Below are 25,491 nucleotides of genomic sequence, written 5' to 3' on the forward strand. Positions count from 1 at the left end.
AGTAAAAATGCTATATGCCCCTAGACTAATTTAGATAACTATTCCCTAATATATGCACTAACTAAAAAAACTATACAAAAATAGAGGCCCTGAATCGGTTCTAAAAACCAAAAAAGAGAAACTGGTCAACGTCCATTGCAAAAGGAGTCGCGTTGCAAATTCTGTCCAAAAAAAGAAACACACTGCGGTAGTTTCAGTCGTTGACTCTTTCTTTTGCTATTCCAAATTCGTGGAAATTGTCGATGTGAAAGAAATCGGTCAAAGGTGCTTAAATAAGATTCTATTGCCACTTCTTTAGCATCGCAAACGACATGTTTCCTACTATTCATTGTACAAGGTGGCAAGGTGCCCAAAAACGTAGTATTCTTCACTCGAAATCATCGATCAATAGATATAAAGATATGTTCTTTCAGACTTAGCAGCGCCTAGCTTTCTTGAGAGTAGATGTGTTTTTATATATATTACCTAGAGCAACACTTGGCTTTCTTCACAGCAGACACGTCATCTTTATCTCCAATATTTATTGTCTGCCCTTTAAGTACAACCGATGGCTCGTTAGCGATGCCAAGGGCCTTCCGGCTCATAACACGATAAATCTGGGTAAGCACTTCCGTGAAAGCTTTCTCAACGTTCAGTGACTCGAGAGCTGATGTTTCCATGAAGAAGACGTTCTCTCTTTCGGAAAAAGCCTTGGCCTCATCTGTTGTCACAGCCCTTAAGTGTCCGAGATCGGCCTTGTTTCCTACGAGCATGATGACAATGTTTTGGTCTGTGTGTTCTCGGAGTTCCTTTAACCATCGCTCGATGTTATCAAATGTTACCTTTCTGGTAATGTCGTATACGATCAGTGCACCCACTGTTCCTCTGTAGTAAGCACTCGTGATGGCTCGGTATCTGAAACGTAACAAAAGTCAACACCGTGATAACGTTGTTTCAATCGATGCATGCTAAATTCTTTAAAAAGTTAAGAACTTTAGATAAAGATGTTTCATGTTTTATGAAAGAAAACCGGACCCACGACAATTTGTTGATTCATTAACATGAAAAACACGAATACAAGTTTTTTTTTCATGGGTTTGAACAATCTTTATTATGAAAGATAATACCTTTCTTGTCCGGCAGTGTCCCATATTTGCCCCTTGATAGTTTTGTCATCAACATGGATGCTACGAGTGGCGAATTCGACCCCAATCGTGGACTTGGAATCAAGGCTGAATTCATTCTTGGAGAAACGTGACAAAAGGTTAGATTTACCTACACCTGAATCACCGATTAAAACTACCTTATACAAGTAATCATAATCGTCTTCTGTATACGATGCCATTTCTCTTTCCCTCTGTGCACAGATTTGTGTTTATGGTTGAGATAGAGAAACCATGTTCAGAGAGATGAAGATGAATGGAACACATGAGGCGATTTGGGTTGTTGTTACAGGCTTCAGAAATTTAGGGAAAAAGAGAGGTCAAAATAGAGTTTGTGTGTAATAAAATATTGTCATGGTACAGCGGACCATATAAGGAATCCTAATCGCCTAATCCAAACATTGTATACAATGATCTGAGGCTATTTAAGGCATATGATACATGCATAAGTATCGTAGGATGGGTTAAAAAACAAAATTATCTGGGGAAAACCACCAAACTTCGTGACAACCAATTAATTATTTTTAAACAAAATTCTTTAAAAGGAACCTATATAGTAAGGCACTAGAGAGCAACATATTACACACTTACATGGACATGTCAATAAGATCTCGAGGATTAGAAGTATTACATTGTTCTCGAGTTCAACTTAAACGAATGAAAAGAAAAAAAATAGATAAAAGTGAGAAGAAAATAAAAAGATTTGTGTTCTTAGTTTTCAAAAAAGGAAGGAAGTAAATGAAATGTAAATATCATTTTCCCTCTTAGCTTTTCTGATAATTTGTATAGATTTTGAGAGAAATTAATAAAATGTTTCATTTTTTTTTTTGCTCATCTACAACTCGGGAACACAAAATACAATTTTTTTTTCTCTCATTACTTTTGCTCCCTCTTCTTTTCTTTTCTTTGCTAAAACTTGGGAATTAGACATCTAGGGTCACCGAATGTAACACCTTGTTTCAGGTATTTCTTAATTTAGGATTTGTGGGTCGTAATTCGATCAAGTAAAGGCTTTGGGGCCTAGGGGAAGTAAATTTTAGACCTTATTGAAGGTTGATAGTATTGGTTATGTGATATAAAACCCTTGATTTGTATGTTGGAACCAAATGGTAAACTAGGAAAAGTTATATCTCGGGCTTCTTACATGGTTTATGGTTTTAGTTTGACATGTATTAAGCTAAAATTAACTACATAGAATTATGGGGCGCTTCAATACCTTTTTGTGCATATAAAGAACGTCGAAAATAGAGTAACGAAGAAGTTATGGTTGTTTGAAGTTGAATTGGAAGTTGAGGGTTTTGCCCTACGCATGGCGTAGATGATGAATGAGGAATGTGATTTTAGTGATCTACGCATGGCGTCTATCTTGCTATGTAGGGCGTAGCCGCTGCTGCAAAAACCCTAATCCTAAGGCTTTGAGCCCTAATTAAGGGCTCTAACTTCTTGGAACCATAGATCTCGTTACCAACCTCCATCACCTCATATCGTTCCTTTGAAGCCCTATTCACTAATTGTGAGTTTTGAAAGTATTAGTGTGATTTTTGTGTACATTCTTGAAGAAGGAGTCCATTGGAGAAACAAGTGTGAGCTCCAAGTTTTGTAGATCTAGACTTTGCACTTCATTACCTATCTCTAGAATGTATAAACCTTGCATCTTGATATTCCTTTTGTTAGATCTAATTATGAAACATTCCAAAAATATGGTCCAAAAATTTCATTTTTAAATCTTTAATAAAACAATAAATATCATCACCATAATATAAAACCATACACCATGTATTTCAAAATATTATAATATCTGTCAACATATCAAAATCTCATATCAAATATCAGATGAAATCTCCCAGACTAGAAAACTGTAGTGTATACCATGTGATCATCCCAAGCCCTTCCCTTTGCTAACTAAAGTACCTAAAACCAAACTGAAAACTGTAAGCACAAAGCTTAGTGAGCTCCCCCACAATATCACATATCATACACATAACATATAACAAATATAATAACTATGGGACTACTCCCAGCTACATCGGGATGAACCCGACATCGGCTTACCCGGTATCAGACTCCTGTCCGACATCAGACTCACCTCGACATCAAAGCACGTCTGGCATCAGGCGTCGCCCGACATCGGGCTTACCCTGGCATACACACTGCATAACATATATCATAAACACATAACATAACATATAACATACATCGGGCTTGCCCCGAGATCTGGCCGAAGCCCGGAACACATAACACATAACATATAACTAACATACATCGGGCTTACCCTGGCATCGGGCCTAGGCCCGAAACACATAACACATAACATGCATGAATCATAAAGACATCTAGCATGCATAACTACTTCTCGGGACCGCCCCGACATCGGACCTAAGTCCGGAAAATGCTAACATGCATACATAAACGGGCCGACATTGGTACCTTCGACCCATTCCTCCTGAAGGAAGATTCACCTCTCAAACTGGATACTGATCTCGTGCGTAAGGAATCTCTGTTGGCTGCTCCCACAACTCCCCGACTAACTATATACAATAATACTTAGTTAGAAAACTGAAAATCCATCTAAGGGTAAAATGACCATTTTACCACTGGTCAAAGTCAATGCTTCAGTCTAAGTGAACCTTCTGGGTTGACCAACTCGCCGAGTTAACCCTTCAACTCACCGAGTTCTATAACTCAGAAATCCTGGAATCGTGACTCAACTCGCCGAGTCATTCCCCCGACTCGTCGAGTCCTATCGAGCTGCTCAATCGCGACCAGGCGAATCAACTTGTCGAGTCTATCTTCAGACTCATCGAGTTCTAACATAATAAAATCGGGACAACACAAATCGACTCATCGAGTTCCCTTATGGACCCGACGAGTCCCTATGTCTACTTGGCCATCTTAATAGATTAGGCCTCTATCTTCTAGATCCAAGGTCCTTAGTTCATTTTCTCACTTAAATGGCCTTTCTAAGGGTAAATTTTCCAACTTTACCCGTTCATAACTATTCTTAAAAGGTTTTGACATGCATCTTGTCCAAAAAGCGTTAGAATCTCAAATCCACGCATGCAAACCTAGATCTAGGGTCTAGCTATCAGATAACCACGAAAAGTCTCAAGCTTGCTTCCATGCATGGCCTTTTTTTATCACAAAAGGCCATAAATACTTCTTTAGCACTTGCATGTGGACTCAAATGGCATAAAGTTTGCACCTTTATGTCCTCACAACCTCTCAAGGCACTATATATGGAAGAGAAACTCTTGGGTCGATCCTTACCTACAAGCTAGCAAATCTTGGACCAAAAACCCACATAAAGAGGTCATAAATAGATCTAAGAAGAAAATGATCAAGTTTGAGGCTTTATTACCAGAAAATCCAGCTAAAGGGATCAAACTTCTAGATCTACTGTCTTTCTCTTGATTCCTCTAACTTCTTCTTCTTCCACACGCTTCAAAAGGCACAAATAACAATCAAAAGTGGCCCACACACTCAAAAAGCACTCTAGGGTTTTGTAGCTGAGGGTTTGGGACAAGGAGGCTGTAATTGAGGCTAAGGGGGTGGGGATTAAGGTGTTTAAATATGGTGCAAAACCCTAAAATTAGGGTTTCACCCTGACTGAGCTACTCGCCGAGTTAGGGACTTGACTCGTCGAGTAGACAACTTAAACTCCATGTATAGTCTGCCTTCTACTCGACGAGTTAGGGCCATCAACTCGTCGAGTCCTTCTCTCAAAATAAATAAAAAATTAAATTAAATACGTACCAGGGAACCGAGTGTTACAATTCTCCCCACTTGTCATAGACTTCGTCCTCGAAGTATGCTGCATCTGAAAACAACTTCGGGTAGTTTTCCCTCATCTCCTCCTCGGGCTCCGATGTCCACTCTGAACCCTTACGGTGCTGACACTGCACTTTCACTAGCTCAACCCTCTTATTCCTCAGCTCCTTCGTCTGGCGATCCAGAATCGCCACTGGTCTCTCAATGTAATTCAAGTTGTCATCTACCTTAATATCCTCTAAAGTTACAACTGCCATGTCATCCATTACGCACTTCCGTAGCTGGGAAACATGGAAAGTGATGTGAATTTGGTTGAGCTCTGCGCGTAGATCCAAACGATATGCTATCTTGCCCACCCGGTCGATGACTCTGAAAGGGCCAATAAACTTAGGGCCCAGCTTGCCCTGCTTCAGGAACATGATAACACCCTTCCAGGGTGACACCTTCAGGAGGACCATATCTCCCACCTGAAACTCTAAGTCTAAAAACCGCTTGTCGGTGAAACTCTTCTGCCAACTCTAAGCAATCTAGAGCTGCTCCAGAGCTACTGGATACGCTCTGTGGTCTTGAGTACTACCTCCGTACTCCCTATGACCCTCTGACCGACCTCACCCCAACAAATTGGGGTGCTACACTTCTTCTTCTAGAGCATCTCGAAGGGTAGCTGGTCTATACTGGCGTGGTAACTGTTGTTATACGAAAATTCTGCTAACGGAAGATACGTATCCCAACTGCCACCGAAATCCAAAACACATGCATAAAGCATGTCATCGAGAGTCTGAATTGTCCTCTCGCTATGTCTGTCGGTCTGGGGGTGGAAGGCGGTGCTGAAATGGATATGAGTATCTATCTCGTCATAATACCGCTTCCAAAATCTGGAAGTAAAACAAACACCTCGGTCTGAGACCACTGAGACAGGCACTCCACGAGGTGCCACTACCTCTCACACATAAATCTCAGCCAACTTCTTGGACGATATGCTCTCTTGGATTGGGATAAACTGAGTGCTCTTGGTAAACCAATCCACTATGACCCATATCGAATCGACCCCACGTGTGGTCCTGGGAAACTTAGTGATAAAATCCATAATAATGTCCTCACACTTCCACACAAGAATGACTAACGGTTGCATCTTGCTGTGAGGCCTCTGGTGCTCTACCTTAACCTTCATGCAAGTCAGGCATCTCTCCACGTACCAAGCTACATCTCACTTCATGCTGGGCCACTAATAATCGGGTCGAAGATCTTTGTACATCTTCGTCACCCCGGGATAGATGGAGAACCTGGACTTGTGGGCCTTATCCATCAATATATGCCGTACTCCGCCTCGGTACGGCACCCAGATCCTTCCATGGAGGGTCAAGAATCCATGGTTGTTATAATCAAAGGAGGCCACCCGGTCTATGATCCACTGGCACTTACGACGCTCCTCCTTCAGGCCCTCGACATGCACCTCTTGGATCTGCTCCAGCAATGGAGTAATCACTATCATCCTCAGACAAATGTATCGGATCGGGGTCGCTACCGCCTTGCACCTCAAGGTGTCGGTCACTACATTGACCTTTCGCGGTTGGTAAAAGATTTCACAATCGTAGTCCTTCACCACATCTAACCACCAACATTGCCTGATGTTCAGATTCGGCTGATCCATGAGGTACCTGAAACTCTTATGGTCCGTGTAAATGGTACAACGGACCCCGTATAGGTAATACTACAAAATCTTGATGGAGAACACCACATCCCCAGCTCTAAATCGTGCGTCGGATAGTTGGCCTCGTGAGGCTTCATATGTCTCGAAACATAAGCTATCACATGACCTCGTTGCATCAAAACTACTTCCATGCCTGTGATCGAAGCATCACAGTAAACTACGAAGGCATCTATACCCCCTGGAAAAGTGAGAATCGGTGCCTCGCACAACTGCTGCCTCAGCATCTTGAAGGCTGTCTGCTGCTCAGGTCCCAACGAAAAACCACTGACTTCTTGGTTAGTCGGGTCAAAGGAACTGCAATCTTGGAGAAGTCCTGAATAAATCTCCTGTAATACCCTCGTAGACCCAGGTAACTCTGAATCTCAGTTGGAGACCTCAGAATCTCCCACTGTATCACGGCCTCTATCTTGGCCGAATCGACTAGAATACCCTTCTAGTTGACAAGATGCCCAAGGAACTGCACCTCGCGCAACCAGAACTCACACTTGGAGAACTTCACAAAAAGTCTCTCTCTCCTCAGAATCTCCAACACCTCCCTTAGGTGCTCCTCATGCTGCTCCTGAGTCTTGGAGTAAACCGAGATGTCATCAATGAAGACTATTACAGACTGATCCAACATCAGTATGCATATGCGATGCATGAGGTCCACGAACGCGGCTGGAGCTTTAGTGAGCCCAAATGGCATCACCACAAACTCATAATGACCATAGCGAGTCCTAAAAGTTGTCTTCTGCACATCATCGTCTCTGACTCGCATCTAGTAATACTGTTACATCCTAAAATTACAAGTCAAAAATTTTGTTTTAATTTAATAATAAAAACCATATTCATCATATGTCATGGAAAAATCATAAACAATGTATCTCAGAATACTATAACAACTATGATGGATATTAGAGTATAAACATCCTAGGTTGAACAAATGGTGTGTGTACTACAACCTTCCCGAGCTCCTCTTTTGAAACCTGAAGTACCTAAGACCAAAGCTCAAGCTATAAGAACAAAGCTTAGTGAGCTCCCCTAAACTACCACATACCATACAAAGCACATATAACAAATAACGTAACTCTGGGAATCTTCCCAACTGCATCGGGATGAATCCCGACATCGGCTTACCCATCATTGGACTCCTATCCGGTATCGGGCTCACTCCGGCAAACAGCCGCATCGGGCATTGGGCTCACCCTGACATCGGGCTTGCCACGACATCGGGCTTACCCCGACACATACACATCATAACATATATCATAAACACATAACATAATCACGTAAACTGCATCGGGCTTTCCCCGACACCAGATCGAAGTCCAAAACAATTAATATAATCACATAATCTGCATCGGGCTTACCTCGGCATCGGACAAAAGTCCAGAACATATAACACATAAACTAGCATACATCGGGCTTGCCCCGAATACATAATACATGGCATATTGACTAACATACATCGGGCTTACCCCGGAACACATAACATATAACATATTCACATATACTGCATCGAGCTTTCCTAGCATCGGACCAAAGTCCAGAACACATAACACATAACACTTAAACATGCATGAATCACAAAGACATCAAACATACATAACTACTTCTCGAGACCGCCCCGACATCAGACCGAATTTCGGAAACATATAAACTGCATCGGGCTAACCCCAACATTGGGCTTACCCCGACATACTCTAGTACTTAAACGGGCCGACATTGGTGCCTTAGACCTGTTCCTACTAGAGGAAAACTCACCTCGTACTACTGAAGTCCTGCTGACAAAACCATAGTTGCTGGGTGATAGATTTCCGATTTGTCAATATCAAAAATGACACCCAATTAATAATTGGGTTCCAACTCATAACCATAAGTCCATACTTGGGGTAAAAGACCACTTTAACCCTATCTTAGCTTGACTCTAGCCCAAGGCCCAATCCAAAAGGCCCAAACGTCTAATAATGGACCAAGGCTCAACTACGGCGCATCTATTGCCCAATTTGGACCAAAATCCTTACGTGGGCCTTACCTTAAATCCATTAGATTGTTCTAGTCCATTTTCTTGCTCTTGGATGGTCAATTACTATCCCAATCACCAAGGCCCAATAGGAAGGCCTAACTCAAAGTCCAGGTGTAGGGTTTCAAATAAAATAATAATTAGGTGTAAGTGTTTCTCACTTAACCCATTAAGGACTTAATCCATTAAGTCCTTTAATCTACTAGATAAGTGATATGGAATAATTGGGCTTAATACACAATCCAATCCCAATAGCTCAAAAGTGGGTCCAAATAAGTCCAAGGCCCAAATACTCACAATTACGGTTTTCCACCAAAACATGGCCCAATAGGCCCAAAATTAATCTTTAAGCCAATTAGGGTTTTTCTTGGTCCATTAGGGTTTTAGTCACTTTGCCCAAACATCCGAATGTGTCACCATACAAACGAGGCACACCATCACCTGACATGGCGGCCGGTGGCGGTAGCCACCACCCTAAGGTGGTGGTTTTAAATTTCTTTCCATTATTCCTTTTTTTTATTTTACAATTTACGATGAAAATAGCAAAATAACACATACACACACACTACACTAAAATACACACACACAACCACACCATGGTGGCCGGCGGTGGCGCTTGGCGGCAGCCACCACCTCACAGTGGTAGCGGTGGCTCTTCCATGAACTCCGGCTAACCAAAACACCCAAACACACATAACTAATAGAAATACAATGACACACAACTAAAACACATAGTAATACATGCATAAAACCACCTCCCACAGTGGCTGGTGGCGGCAGAGGATGACAGTAGACGGAAGGTGGCGGATTGGCGACGGCAAACGACGGTGATGACTCGGTAACGCCTTAACAGATGATGAAGGGCGGTGGCTTCGTTATTCAATGGTCGGGGCTCCTCCCTATTTCGTTTCTCCAATGATATTTCGTTCATTAGCAGCCTACACTTAGCCATGTACAGTCGACGTCCGGTCTCGCTTGGTCCTTGTCGACCACGGTGTCGCCGACAGTGGATAACGACCTAGTCGGATCGGAAAAGAACGGGGAGAGGGAGATGGCGGATAAGGAGTCACAAGGTGGTGGCGACTACTTCACTCATGGTGGCTAGAACCTTTAGGTTTAGGGTTTGACATGGTTAGGGTGGCGGGTTATATCCCGACCACTTTAAATCTTTCGTATAATTACAAATCTGGTCCCTCCAACTCCGGTTTAATTCAAATTAGATCGATATTTTACCTTTTTAACACATGTCATCTAAAATCTTTACAATGCAACTCTATATGTTACAATTTAGTCCCTAAGCTGCATAATTATTTACAGAACAAATCCAAAACTTACACATTTATCCCCCGACTTCTAATATTGTAACAATTAACTCCTCAAGACCACTCTTATTATAAAATTGATTTTAGGGCTACTATCCATTCATCAACTTCATTTATTTATTTATTTAATAAACGGGGTGTTATAGGTACCCTGACCGCAGATTAATCTTGGAGAACCAAGATGCGCCCTGAAGCTGGTCAAACAAATCATCTATCCTCGGAAGTGGGTAACGATTCTTCACTGTTACCTTATTCAGCTCCTGGTAGTCTATGCACATCCAATGTGACCCTTCCTTCTTCTTCATAAATAGGACTGGGGCTCCCCATCGTGAACTGCTCGGCCTGATAAAACCCTTATCTAGCAGCTCTTGTAGCTGCGTAGACAACTCCTGCATCTTGAGAGGAGACAAACGATATGGTGCCTTGGCTATCGGAGTCGCACCAGGGACCAAGTCAATCCTAAACTCAACTTGTCTCTCCAGAGGTATCCTAGGTAAATCCTCTGGGAATACGTTTGGGTACTCCCGCACTACTAGTACATCATCGACTGTCGCCTTACCCTTATCTCGGGTATCCATGACATAGGAGACGTATCCTATGCAACCCTACTGAATGTAGCTCCTCGTTGTTGCTGCTCAATAGTACACCGGTCCCCGTTGTGGTCACTCGCCCTGGATCACTAACCCTCCCCCACTAGGAGTGCGAACCCTCACTAGCCACTACTCACAATCAATCACTACCCCATTGGGGCTCAACCAATCCATACCCTACTATAACCTTATTCCCACGCAGGGGAATAGGAACCATATCAACTGAAAACTACTAGTCGAGTACCTGTATCGTACATCCTCGGTGAACCCTCGTAACCCTGACGGTCCTGTCGTCTGCTATCTCTACATCAAGTGGGCAATCTAGCTCCCCCGGAGCTCCTACAAATTGCTTGCTGAGCGCGAGCGACACAAAAGTTCGGGTGGCACCCGAATCAAACAATACCAAAGCTATTGTTCACTAAGAACAATCCAATAACATAACATATAAACATAAGTAACAAACAATATCAATAAAGAGATAAGAGAAAGATACATACCCGACACCACATCAGGAGCTGCTCGTGCCTTCTCTACAGTAAGCTGAAAAGCCTTGCTCCGCACCGCAAGTGCCTCAACCCAACCCTGACGTCCATTTGTTATCCTCAATGTGGCAGGAGAAGGTGCCGTGATCTTCCCTGTTGCTGCTAAACTTGGGCACTGGGACCTCTTGTGTCCCCTCTGATTGCACTGAAAGAAAATCAGATCCGATGATGTTGTGGTGGTGGTAGTGGATGTGCAGTCTCAGCTCATATGACCAGCTCGGTCGTACTTGTAGCATCCCGAACTCCTGGCTTTGCACGTTCCCTCGTGCATCCTGCCACATTTGACGCAACGACCATGGCTCTGCTGGCTTCGAGATCTGTGATCTGACACCTTGGACTTCTTGCCCGAACTCCCTGACTGACCCCCCTCAGGTTTCCTCTTCCTCTACATCTCTAAATCAACTCTCTCTCTCTCTCTCTCTCTCTCTCTCTCTAGCTCTAGCAATCATGTCTTCCAGCATCTTACAGCTGGAGTGGCTTACAAATTAGCCGATATCGCTCCTCAACATCTCATGATTCCGAGCCTTTTTTATCTCATCGTCTGCCTCATACCGCGGAACGAGAGGGGACCTCTCCCTAAACTTGGTGGTGATCTCTGATCTCTGTCATCTGCTCAAGATCCTGAAATTTTCTGGCAAGCTGCTGCACCTCTATCACAGGTGTAAAATCGACCGTGAACCGAGTCATAAAATCACTCCAAGTCATCGCACCAAGAGATGCATCGTTGCCAATAGTATGTCCAACCTCCTCCCACTAGTCACATGCCATGTCCTTCAGGAGACATGACACAAGTCTAACCTTGTCCCCTCGGGGCATCTATTGGTGCAAAATGCGTTGGTAACATCGGCCAACCATCTAGTACTCACGATGGGGTCCCGAGCCCTATGGTAGTTGGGAGCTCCACAAGCTCTGAACTCCCTGAAAGTCAGTGTATGCGAACCCATCATGGTCGCTACCTTAGTGGGGAAAGCACTCAATCTCTCGTCCAAAAGCTCAAGAATGCCCTCCTTGATCGTGCCAAAAATCAAAGGAGTCTAGTCTAGTATACTACGTGTGATCTCTGACGAGATGAACTCCCTAGTCTGCTCATCTAGTTACTCAGCTCCAAAGCCTAAGCATGATCCCTCACCGACTCCTGAACTGCCAACTACTGGTCTAGGGCGTAAAACCACCATTCTAAAAAACACATCATAACAATCATCAGAATACTAAACATAACTCGACGGATCACATACACTACAATTTCCCTTGATTCATCTCATCCTTCCTTGATTCGAGTATGGATCCAATGCTTTCAGTAGTACGGGACCATACTACCTTCCACATCTATTCGTACTTTCCTCAAGAACTGCATTGACTCTACCAAGTCTCTTCTACTGCTACTACTTCATGCGCTACTCTCATCCTAGGTTTTCCCTAGGGTAATCACCATCCATTCTCCGGCATTAGCTACATAAGAAGTCCTTTCTATCTTCCCCTAACTAACTCGCGAACACCATTACATATTACTGAGACTAGATAATTCTTCGAATGAGAGATCCTACCCTACAACGGTTGGACTCAAACAAGTGTTGCGAAATAGAGCTAGACCTAACCTTATGAAATTATTTAGTCCTCTCAATATGTAAATTAACATATTCATTTACTAGTTAGTCAACAAAGCAAGCAGCATTCGAGCATTGACTACACATAGTCAACATATACTAATCAGGCTATCATATTGTCTAATCTATACTAGCATGCTATTCTTATAAAGTTAATAAACATATCATAACATAAACTTGTATAGGTAATTTGGGACTATGTACTTGAGCTCAGTTGATTGCATGCACCACACCCTTTTCTCTTGTTAAAACCCTTTTCTTTTTACTATTTCTAAAATTCTTTTCTCTTCTCAAAAATCCTTTTATAAAAATCATTTTTTTTTCTTTTTAAAATTCTATACAATTCCTTAGTTTGAGTTCAGACAGACTCGAAAGTGTGTTTGAATCCCTCAAGCCAATGCTCTGATACCAACTTGAAACATCCCAAAAATACGGTCCAAAAATTTTGTTTTTAAATCATTATTAAAACCATAAATATCATCACCATAATATAAAATCATAAACCATGTATCTCAAATATCATAATATCTATCAACATATCAAAATCTCATATTAAATACCAGAGTAAATCTCCTAGGCTAGAAAACTGTGGTGTGTGCCATGCGATCATCCGGAGCCATTCCCTTTGCTAACTGAAATACCTAAAACCAAGCTTCTTCTTCTTCCACAAGCTTCAAAAGGCACAAATAACACTCAAAAGTGGCTCACACACACACACAAAAAGCACTCTAGGGTTTCGTAGCTGAGGGTTTAGGACAAGGAGGTTGCAAATTAGGCTAAGGGGGTGGGGATTCTAGTGTTTAAATAGGGTGCAAAACCCTAAAATTAGGGTTTCACCCTGACTGAGATACTCGCCAAGTCATGGAATTAACTCGCCGAGTAGACAACTTAAACTCCACACATAGTTTTCCTTCTACTCGACGAGTTTGGGCTACCAACTCATCAAGTCCTTCTCTCAAAATAAATAAAAAATTAAATTAAATGCGTACTAGGGAACCGGGAATTAGAAATTAGCTCATGGGTTTTTATGCTTTTGTCGCTTAACCTTGGTCCTTGTGATTATGGGTTCATCCAGACAATTTGAATTCCCCCTTCTGATGTTTTGAGGTTATAGATTCCTAAAAATGAGAGCTTGGGCACTCTCATCCATCTGTGCATGAGTTCTTGAGAAAAAGTGTCATCTTAGACTTAGAGTTTGGTTTTATTTTCATATTGGACATGAAAATGGATAAAGTCAGAGACTTTATCCATTAAACCTTCATTCAGATCATATCTGAGAGTTTAAGAGTTTGGCTTGCTATATTAAGAGCTTAATATAAGTTTTTTTGGATTAGGGACTCTACGTAGGGAGTAGCCTCTATTCCAATGACATAGCTCTATGCTAGGCATAGATTAGTTATGCAAGGCGTAAGTCAACTGAGTGTTAACCAGTGACTTTTTGACCGGTTTAACTTTTGGTTAACCATGTTAGGAGTTAATATGGGAAGGCAAAATGGTCTTTTTCTCAAGGAGGATTAGCTATTAAACAAGACTCTCTGAGGTTTAATTATTACCTTAATTATTAATTAGTGTTTTATTATGAATTTAATGTGAGGAACTGGATATCGTCAACTTGGCCGCGTGTTCCATCTTTTCAACGGAATAAGGTGAGTTTTCCTCACTGTACTCATGGATGGAAGACACCAATGTCGGTCCACTACATTATGTTATGTATTCTTGTGTATAGGATGTTGATATGCTATAATGGTCTGTTAGATTGGTAGATATGTATGATTACCTGTATTGTTGGTTATTGTTTATCCGTTTGCGTGTATCGATATAGTGAGGTTGGATTGGGGTAGTACTGCTTTGTGCTGTACGCCAACAAATCCGATAGCAAGCTAGTCACAAGTTGAGGCCTAAGAAGGGCATTCAAGTCTTATGATGTGGGATCGATAGCAAGCAAATCATAAGCTGAGAACTGGGGAGCGAAATCCAGTCTTATGTTGTGGGGTCGGGAGCAAGCCAAACATGGGCTGTGGGCCGGGGAAGGGCAATCCAATCTCATGTTGTGCGCTTGGCGGTAATTTAGTCTTATGCTTTGGGCACGGGGTGCATGCACTATATATGTGTTATTGTATGGGGTATTTTGGGGGAACTCACTAAGCTTTGGCTTACAGTTGTTGGTTTCATGGTTTTTGGTATTATTGAAGGTCTCACCTTGGAAGGGTGTAATACACATTAGGAAGAGGGGGAAGTTGGGCCTCCGATATAGTGGGACTTTTCGGGTGATTTCCAGGGTTGGCATAGTTGATTACAGATTGGATGTTCCTAAGGAGATCAATCAGATTCACAATACTTTCCAGGTCATGCATCGACGAAAGTGCATATCAGATGATGATACAATGATTTCCTTGGATGATATTCAAGTCGATGAGCGCCTGAACAATGTTCAAAGGCCAGTGGCTATCCTGGAAAGGATAGTGAAGGTTTTGAGTAGCAAGAAGTACCTTTGGTAAAGATAGGATGGCAACACCAGAGAGGCTCCAAGTGCACCTGGGAGCTGGAGGCTAAGATACGCGAGCGTTATCATGATTTGTTCACCACAACAGAGTTTGAGGACAAAATCTAGTTCAAGTGGGGGAGAACTATAACATCCCAGTGTTAAGGTATTTCTAAATTTATCCCTTTAAGTTATTATATTGCGTTTTGGTACCTAAGTCGAAGGAATTGCACATTGGAGCCCTAGCGGCATGATTGTAATTTGGGTAGGAGGAGTACGCTAAACACACATGTGTGTACGTTGACCGTACTATGGCGCATCCTACTATGTTAGGCGTACACTCATGTACGGGGGGCATACTAAAGGAAGATGGAAACCCTAATTTTTAGGGTTTGGGTGCTATTTAAGCATATTTATGGCCTCATTTCTCTTCACCTAACCAACCTCTGCCCTTTCTTCGTGATGTGAAACCCTAGAAGTACATTGTGAGGACATTTCAAGCATTAAAGCGTGTGTTTATGTGAGTTGAAGAGGAAGGAAGAGGATCAAGCTGAACTTGGAGAAAGAAGCACCTTATATATGGGATTTATCTTTCATTTGCAAGCCTTTCAAGGTATAAAGCTTGCACCGTTGTCTGTAGATCTAGTTATGGGTGTTTTTTGTCATCTTTTTGGTCCTAAAAGTATCATCTTGAGCATGGCATGCTCTGGATGTTTTGACTTGTCCTTTCAGACCCTAGGAAGGGTCCTTCGCCATAAAAATAGAGTCCATTTTGGTCAGTTTTGCGCCATGCATCTTGTAGGAGGTCTTACTAGATTAAGACCTAGTGTTAAGCCCTTATTAAGCGTGTAAAGTCATAAAGTTGGAAACTTTATGACTCTAGGGTGTGTTTTAGTCGTGGATCTGAAATATGGTATGATGTGCTTAAGCCATTAAGCATTTAATGAAGATTTGGGGTTGCGAGGTTACTCCCCATGTAAGTGGGAGTACATCCCACCTACACGGTCAACCACCCCGATAGTGGTCAATGCGAGGCTTCGCGTACGCTAAGCGTACCTCCGGGGATCATTACCTTGAGTTATTCGCATAAGATGACTTCGAGGATGAAGTCTAGTTCAAGTAAGGGAGAATTGTAACGTCCCAATGTTGAGGTAATTTCAAATTTTTCCGTATGTATGGATAAGTATAACATTTTAGTCCTTGATAAAAAGAAAGAATGTAAAAGGCCAATAGTGCCATTTTGGTAATTTTAGAAAAGGGGTAGTATGATGGGTGTATGATGTGTACGCTTAGTGTATTAAGGCGGACCCTAGTATGTTGGACGTACACTACCTATGCAGGGCATACATCACGAAACCTCAAACCCTAATTTTTAGGGTTGGTCCATATCTAAGCATCATTAACTCTCCATTCCTCATTCCCCCTTCAACCTCCAACCTTCACTTTGTTCTTTGAAACCCTAATCCTTTGTGAAGTGTGTGTGTGTGTGTGTGTGTGTTTGGTGCTTTTGAAGCAAGGTGAAGAAAAAGAATCATCTAGGGAGGTGAAGGTCTTCTAGATCTAGGAACACCTCACCTTTAAGATCCATTTTGAGGTATAAAGTTATGAACTTGATGATTCTATCATAGATCAAATTTAGCCATGGAGTTTGGGTCATTTTGGTCCCATTATTTGGGTATTTGGAGTATGAGCTATTCTAACCCCTTTAAGCTGTCCTTTCAGTCACGTTGAGGTGTTTATAAGCGTAATAATGTAGTCTTGATCATATCTTTCCTTCCATGCATGTGTTTTGAGGTCTTAATGGGTTAAGTGGCTGAGGTTTTTGATCTTAAGACCTTTTTAGCCATGAAAGACCATAAAGTTGGAAACTTTATGGTCAAAAATGTTATTTATGACTTGGATTTGCATTTGGATGTGTTAAGTTGAAGTATTAAGATCTAAATTGATTAAGAGGGAAAGCTACTGCGTATGTTAGGCGTGCCGAAGGGTACCATGTGTGTATGCAGTTTTGCCCCTGATGCCTCGAACCTCGAGTACGACCCATATACGAAGCTTGAGTTGACTTGACTGTGTTGACCCGGTTGACTTATTGATTTTGACCAGTTTTGTCCAAGGGTATTTTGGGGAAATATATTAATCTAGAATGGGTAATGTTTTAATATTTAGGATTTGGGTTTAGCCGATATTTGGGAGCAGAGTATGGATCAACTATTCGTCATATTGTGAGGTGAATTTTCCTCACTGTATTTACAGGTTAAAGGCACCAAAGTCGGCCTATTGGATTGATATTCTAGTTTACCGTATGTTGCTATGTTGTAGTTATCTGTTAGATCTATATCCCGGTATATAGGATGGTACTATGTTGTGGTGATCTATTAGATATGTATGAATACTTGTACATGCTAGCTATTGATTATTATGGTATATGTTGATATGTGATGATATATTGGATTGAGGTGGTCCTGCTTTGTGCTGACTACCAAGATACCTAGTGTTGTTCGGATAGACTAAAGGCCTGCGATCCGGACTAGTCAGGCCAAAGGCATGGAGAGCGGTCCAGATAGGCTGAAGGCCCAATGAGGCAGTCCTGTCATGCTGAAGGCTTTGTATGTATGTTATTCTTTACTATGTTTATGTGGTGATACTTTGGGGGGAACTCACTAAGCGTTGGCTTATAATTTTAGTTTCGTTTCAGGTACTTCCGAGGACCGTGGCAAGGTAAAGGCGTGACTGTACACATCCTTGTTTTTATGTTGATTGGATCTTGGGCAACTATGATTTTAAATAACATTTTAAAAACAATGGTTTTGTAAACACTTCTTTTTAGTAAATGGGTTGTTTTGAAAAAAAAAATTAAATTTGTTCTGATTTTGAGACGTTACAGAAAAGTTTAGGAAAAACAGCAACGTTGGGGACCAGTTCTGGGACGAAGGAAATAGCAAAATGGGTTACCCTTTTACGGCGACACCTTTAGCGGCGACACCAGGAAAATAGTGACGAACCTTGGAGGGAAATTGATGTGTCTTTTCTTCATGACTATAAGTTGTTGGATCAGTGAAAAACATAGGACCAAGATTTCTTCTGTCGTAGGTCACATAAATCAATAACATTAAGGGCGACATGTTGTCAAGATTAACATCATCGCTATTGCTTCCCGCGAGAATAAACCCTAGTCGTTGGATCATTGTACAAACATATGGCCACGATCCAATTTCCTATGGACACACATATCACCTGTGGAAGGCATTAGCAACGAACAACACTTTTAGCGGTGACAAAAAGGCACGTCTCATCTGATGTCTTCGCTAAGATGTTGTCGTTACTAAAGCGACATCGCTAAAGGTGTCGTTTCTTGTTATGTAAGTTCCTTTTTCTCACTTTGGTCACCAATTGATTAGAAACTTAATAGTAGTTGACATATTTTCACAAATGACCCCTCCTCCACCAAAACTTTTACATTTTCGCTCCTAACCAAGTTAAATTAGTTAACAACAAGGTCAATCATAAATGTCGCCAATTGTTCACTTTTAACGGAAATTAAATATATTTAGGTAGTAATTCAAATATTCTCTATAAAATTTATTTCTTCTACATTATTTTTAATATTATTTATTTATTATTATTGAAAATTAAATTGTACTAATAAGACAAACATTTCTAGGCATAAAAGGATGCTACGCGAGTTAGGGGAAAGAAGGTCTTGATGTTTATGATATCGAAATCTATATGAGGCGGTGTATTAGCTATGAAATGTAGGTAAGAGGATGATCGATGAAGAGAATAGGATCGAGACGGGAGGAGGTGTGTGAAGAAGAGACTAGGATTAGGCCAAAATTGGCTCTGATACCATGTAATTGGATTCAATCGCAATGATCAATTATCCCTAATGATGGCATATAATTACACTACAAAAGACTACACAAGCTCAGGCTAAAGGGCCGAGTTATACAAAATACAAAAGGGACTATACACAACTATATGCAATAATAGTAATAATATGTTGGTGATTTTAGTGTTATCAACATATTTTGGTGTAATTATTATTAATAATGAGATAGGTCGAGCTCTGTTTGCTAACCGAGTTAGGAGGTGTCAGGTGCACACTCGGAGTGATAAATGTAAACTCGGGAATACTGGGGTCCAGGGGCAATGCCCCTGGGTGTAGGGTTCCAAGGGACTGCATCCCCTTGGCGAGGTTTAGGTGCAGCGCCCCTAGCGGGGTCCAATGGGTTCTTGCCCTGCACTTTCCCCCCAAAATCTTTAGTGATATCATGATCATGTTATGAATTGGTTATGTCTTAATAACCAAAGATTTTTTACGCCAAAAGGAGGCAACTTCCTTTTAACTACTTTTCCCTCTAGTATAAGAACATTTCTATGGTTCTGGAAAAAGGGTTGGAACTTACATACACAAAAATCATATATTGATTTGTTCTATCTCTCAAGAACACAAAAACAACAAGGTATTTTGTGGTTCTGATTTAGAAGTAGTCTGACTTCTAAATTGAAGTTATTTGGATTATTCCAAATTTGATTTTGTGATACACCAGACTATAAGGTCGAAATTATAGATTTTGAAAAGTGATTAAAATCACGATCCAAGAAATATTCAATTATATTGATATTCTTAAGACTCCAAAATTATAACATAATATTTTGCATTATGGTCGAGGTTTCAGTTGTCAATATTTTAGTTGTTTGGTTTCTGCATTGGTTTGTTTCAGGCTCTACTTGGCTAGATTGTGGATTGTTTTTTAAGTTTTTCCAGTGAGGAGTTATCTTTATATATCAACTGGTAATCTATATGTATATTTAGTTTTTTGAAATTCTAAAGAAACATTATACTTTTATTTGAGATTATTGACAACAGTGTGTTACAAATGGTAAAAAATTTAACAAAACACGGAAAAAGGTACAATAATCATGGGATGTAACTCATGAAATGTTATCTTTAATGAGAGATTTGAGGGAATTGAAGATAATCTGGTAACCCTTTTCGGACGGATGGAATGCATCCCAAAATACATACTTTAAGACATCATCACACAATGGAGAAGTTGGGTTGCACCCAAAATCTGCTTCAATTAAACCAGTTCCACAACAACCCCTATGAGCCTCTTCAAAACCTATCAAGGGAACAAGAAAAAAAAACATTATCTTAAAACACAAAAGACTCGATCATAGTTTGATTGCATGATCGATATCAGTTTTGATGAAAGATAAGTGATTTGTATACAACAGTTTTTATCCGTAGACAACATTTTATGTTTAATAGAGTTATACAATACAACAATTTAAAGCACAAATTGTTATGTATGGAGAAATTTTGTTGTGTACGAATCAGTTCCTTTGATGAAAACCAATAGATATAGAGTGATGGAGTTACCATATTTAGTCTTATGGTTAACCATATCGATGAGAGGGTTGTATATATCTGCATACACGATCTTGGTGCCCGGTCTTTGAAGGCCTTTAAGATTAGTTTTTAGCATTTGATTAATATCTCTTGCAAGGGAATTAAGATTGTCAATACATTCACGATTAGAGATAGGTTTCTTTGAGTTGATGGTAATGATAGCAGGCAAACATCCGATTGGGGGTATACCAACCACTCCTATCTTCATTGCACCCTCATCCAACAGATCCTGTAATTCATAATCATTATATTCGAGTTATATCCTAACTATTCACACCAAGTTGTCGTCCTTCAACTGTAATATATGTAGGACAGAAAAAAAAAGGTTTATGATATAATAAAGATATGTTAAATTAAATAATAAAGATGTGAAGGAGACAAAATCTCTCCCTATGTATCGTTTAATTAAATAATAGATTATCTTCTTCATCCTATCCCAACATATCATTTATGATATGATAAGCCGTGTCCCTCCATAACTCGTTAATAGTATAAGTCGTTGCTGAATCTCTTTTATCATGATTTTAATTGATTTAAATAAAGTTATATACTTCAAACTTATTGAAGCAATACCGTTGGTTGGTTACTGATGGTTTCTACTGAAATTATTATTCATCTACAATGAATAATTGATTATATGACTGGAATAGGGAAAGTGATTTAAAAAGTCGAACGAAGTTTCCAAACCATTCAAAAAACCCCAATTATGTTGTCTGTTTAAAAAAACCCAACGAACTTAACATTTTGTCTAAAAAATCCAACAAAGTTTCAAACCGTTCAGAAAATTTCAATTTTGTTTTGTTTAAGTTCGTTGGATTTTTTTGAACAGTCAAAACATGATTGGAGTTTTTTAAACGTTTTGCAAACTTCGTTGGTCTAACAAGTCATTTTTCCGATACGATAATAAGTCACGTCATCTGTTTCTCTTATTTGACTTTCGAGAAAGTGTAACTTAGTTGGGCTTTTTAGATAAAATGTTAAGTTTGTTGGGTTTTTTTGAACAGACAAAACATTATTAGGGTTTTTTAAACGGTTTGGAAACTTGTTGGGCTTTTAATTATTTTCCCGATTGGAAAAACATCTTCGCTACTGCTTTTTCTTTGATTATGTTTTATGTTCATTGGAAAGCAATGAGAGCTACGTGTCAAACTAGATTAAGGCGTCACATGATATGTGGTTAAGTTATAACGTGTAGTTGGGACAATCACATGAAATTGTCTAGTATCATTAATGACTAACCCTTCGCTTTTGAACAGAATGTAGAAAAGCGTTAAATATAAAACAAATAAAATATCTGTCATTCATTTATTGACAAATTCCTAGGTACTTGTCACGCATGTCCAATTTTTGAGGGTTTAATGTTGGTTTTGTAAATAAATATATAGAAAATAGAAGGTTGTTTTAGTCATTTTCCCCAACAACGAATGTAAAAAAAATGATAGCTTACTATTGTTGTACTTGATTTATGTGTTTATATATAATATAACAATTTTGAGTTTGCTTATTTAGATATTTTCCTGGATCTGTCCATACGATATTAATATCAAAATTATCATGTAACAAGGAAGATGAAAGATGGAAAACCTGCATGAATTGTTCAATCAAATTCCACTGAAATTTCTGATAATCTGCGATATTGGGATAAGTTGAGCGTCGAACAAGTACAGGTCCATAGTAGTTGAAGGTGAAATCATTGGTGCCCGAGCTAATTATGTACCCTGCATTCCTAACCAGATCATCTGTTCTTTCTTTTCCGATTGCCGCTTGTAGTTTTCGTTTATATTCTCTGAATAAATCCAGTTGTTGTGGTTGTGTAAGTGCTCTCTGCAAATCGACCACATGTTTGTGCTTTGATTAACACAAAAACGATGAGTATAGTGCAAATTAAACATCGATTCTAATGACTGACAAATATACTGTTCTTTCACTTTCTAAACTAGCTTCAACAAGTACTCCTACTTGACATTTGAGAAAAATCTTACGCGTGTATACTACGTACGAACTTCGTTGCAATCATGTGATGTTCTTTAAACTCATGGCGACCTGACCCTACAATATCCTACCAAAAGTCCACATAAAGGTACTTAAAAACACATGTATGTTCAGTATTTGGATTGCATGTATAGATACATTAATTTCTAGGACCACAATAAGTTGGAGATATACAAGAACAAGTACAAACAGTTGATGTTGAACGTCCCACGACTGCATGCATATAAATTGTTATGCTTGTAAAATAATTTATATATGGAAAAATTAGTCCTGCACGTCTTATCCAGGGGACAAATTAAATAAATTTTGCGCCCACATAGAAATCGACATAACATATATGAATAGAAAGATAATATTCATCATGACAATTCACTAACCTATATATATATATATATATATATATATATATATATATATATATATATATATATATATATATATATATATATATATATATATATATATATATATATAGTCAAGATCAAATAATAAGAAAATTTTTAGTAGGAAGGTAAGAAGTTTTTTTTCTACATATTTTTTTCGCGAACAAACAAAATGAATCATTAGATGATTCATTTGTAAGATGATTCACAAGAAAAATTCTCAAAAAAACATCTCAATGATTCATTTATACAATGATTTTGTTGTTATTAACTAAAATTATCATAAAAATGAATTTTTTCTTAATTTACTTAAAAATGAATCATAAAGATGTTTTTTTGGGAATTTTTTCTTGTGAATCATCTTACAAATGAATCATCTAGTGATTCATTTATTTTGTTCGTCAAAAAAATATATAGAAAAAAAACTTCTTACCTTCCTACCAAAACTTTTTTGTTTTACCGAATCTATATCCTCTCTCTCTCTCTTATATATATATATATATATATATATATATATATATATATATATATATATATATATATATATATATATATATATAGAGAGAGAGAGAGAGAGAGAGAAATTCAAATGTTTCCCACATTGTGTGCTCCAATCCACTAATAAAAATTTAGTAAAAACTAAATTATTATTTAATGAAATAAAGATAAAAATTAAATTATTTTCATATATATATATATATATATATATATATATATATATGTATATATATATATATATATATATATGTATATATATATATATATATATATATATATATATATATATATAATGATATCCAAAATTATATTTCATTTTTAAGGAAAATAATTAAATTTGTCACTAATATTAAGAAAAATATTCTATCAGAATAAATTTACTCAGTCAAAATACATTAAAGTTGTCTTGAACATGGAGAATTAAAATGTATTCTAGTACAATACATTTTTGTTTTTCATATTCTATACAACTTGGTTGTATTTTAACTGAGTGAGTTAATAAACAAAACACAAACTCATATATAATAAACTTAGATGCGAATTTATTCTGAAAAAAAAATTATTATTGATATTAATCATAAATTTAATTAATTTTTCATACAAAAGACAATTATAATTATTGATATCATTTAATATATATATATATATATATATATATATATATATATATATATATATATATAATTATGAAAATCATTTAGAATCTATCTTTATTTAATTAAATAATTATTTAATTTTAATATATATATCCTTAAAGGTATATAAGCTTAGGTACCCAAACATATATATATATATATATATATATATATATATATATATATATATATATATATATATATATATATATATATATATATATATATATAGAGAGAGAGAGAGAGAGAGAGAGAGAGAGAGAGAGAGAGAGATTACGCCAAGTTGGGAGGTAATGGGATCGAAACCAGCACCAGCAGAGGCAAAGCTAACACCAGTCATGAGGTCTTCAATGGTTAAACGTGGATCCAAGTAAGGAGGCAAATTCTTTTTAACCCCCAAAAATTCAGCTGAATGGAATGCAAATGAATATAAAACCGAATTTGATTAGATGAATATTAATGATAATGGACTCAGCGTTAAGAAAATCAAATCACTGTGTTGCTGAATTCTTCAAAATCAAATCTTGTCCTATCAGTGTTAAACGAACAATTCATATAGCTAGTGCCATGTCAGTAAAAATTCATCTTTTGATTACGCTTCATTTATCAAGTTTGTAATCCTGTTGAATTTTGAATGGATGATGACGATGAAGCTAGTATTTTTGAGAACTCATAATTACACATTCATGATCTTTATAATATGTTTATATATTGATAACTTTATAAAAGGGAGCATCTAACTTGGGTCATATTTGACGTAAGAAAAGTCAAGTAATTAAAGTAGAGTACATGATATTTACCTATAAAATCGGTGACAAGTCGGCCATTGCTGAACCTTCCGGTGGGCTCATGATTGGCGAAATCTTTGCCATAAGGAGGGAAGTTCCCTCTGGAGTAGGTGGAAATGTAGTTGTTGTTTCCAGGGTCCACAGTCGAGTCTCCAAATACAAAAACCGCAGAGATTTTGCTCTTCTGAGCATAAGAATATTGCAAAGATAGAATATTGATGACGAGTAGAAGCCCAAGAAGAGAGATTATGGAACTCATTTTCAGTCACGATTTTTATGATATGTAATAATATGTATATATAGAGTTCGATCCAAAATGCATGGCATACCCGAGTGACTTCTTTTGGATTTAAAAAAACAAATATTTATTTTTCCTCCACAATAATTAAATTTTTTAAGATGTAATATCTGTATATGATATTTTAGTCCGATCATAATATTGTTTTTGTTGGTGTACCTATTTGAAAATATGTGTCATCTTATGCACATTCTAAAAATTAAGGCAGTGGGTTCCTGAGTAACACGACTTGCTAATTAGGACTCGTCTATTTGAGATTTAATTTACCTATTAAATAGATAGTTTCACTAAATTATATATCAAATTTTTAACATCCTA

The 25,491-nt window shown here is 38.5% G+C and overlaps 2 protein-coding genes across 2 annotated transcripts; both read right to left on the bottom strand.

Annotated features, from left to right (window-relative positions):
- Positions 1–1,502, bottom strand: LOC145004428 (ras-related protein RABA1f-like). The gene is made up of 2 exons (XM_078963343.1): positions 1,107–1,502; positions 1–894 (listed from the first exon to the last, which is right to left on the bottom strand). The coding sequence occupies exons 1-2, from the start codon at positions 1,322–1,324 to the stop codon at positions 462–464; spliced, it is 651 nt and encodes a 216-aa protein (XP_078819469.1). The 5' UTR covers positions 1,325–1,502; the 3' UTR covers positions 1–461.
- An 18,487-nt stretch (positions 1,503–19,989) lies between these two features.
- LOC145005441 (GDSL esterase/lipase At5g45960-like) lies at positions 19,990–25,158 on the bottom strand. The gene is made up of 5 exons (XM_078964523.1): positions 24,888–25,158; positions 24,365–24,495; positions 22,164–22,403; positions 20,550–20,808; positions 19,990–20,289 (listed from the first exon to the last, which is right to left on the bottom strand). The coding sequence occupies exons 1-5, from the start codon at positions 25,132–25,134 to the stop codon at positions 20,099–20,101; spliced, it is 1,068 nt and encodes a 355-aa protein (XP_078820649.1). The 5' UTR covers positions 25,135–25,158; the 3' UTR covers positions 19,990–20,098.
- Between the last annotated feature and the right edge of the window lie 333 nt (positions 25,159–25,491).

Source organism: Lactuca saligna, chromosome 7, assembly GCF_052625555.1.
Source record: "Lactuca saligna cultivar CGN05327 chromosome 7, ASM5262555v1, whole genome shotgun sequence".
Classification (NCBI taxonomy): Eukaryota; Viridiplantae; Streptophyta; class Magnoliopsida; order Asterales; family Asteraceae; genus Lactuca; species Lactuca saligna.

Bases quoted from the DNA above. Each gene is read 5' to 3' on its own strand.
- LOC145004428 (XM_078963343.1), bottom strand. From the start codon at position 1,324: ATGGCATCGTATACAGAAGACGATTATGATTACTTGTATAAGGTAGTT. The intron at 895-1,106 runs GTATTATCTTTC...GTTACGTTTCAG, and splicing joins GACACTGCCGGACAAGAAAG to ATACCGAGCCATCACGAGTG.
- LOC145005441 (XM_078964523.1), bottom strand. From the start codon at position 25,134: ATGAGTTCCATAATCTCTCTTCTTGGGCTTCTACTCGTCATCAATATT. The intron at 22,404-24,364 runs GTAATCTCTCTC...GTCGATTTGCAG, and splicing joins CCATTACCTCCCAACTTGGC to AGAGCACTTACACAACCACA. The intron at 20,290-20,549 runs GTAACTCCATCA...TTCCCTTGATAG, and splicing joins TAACCATAAGACTAAATATG to GTTTTGAAGAGGCTCATAGG.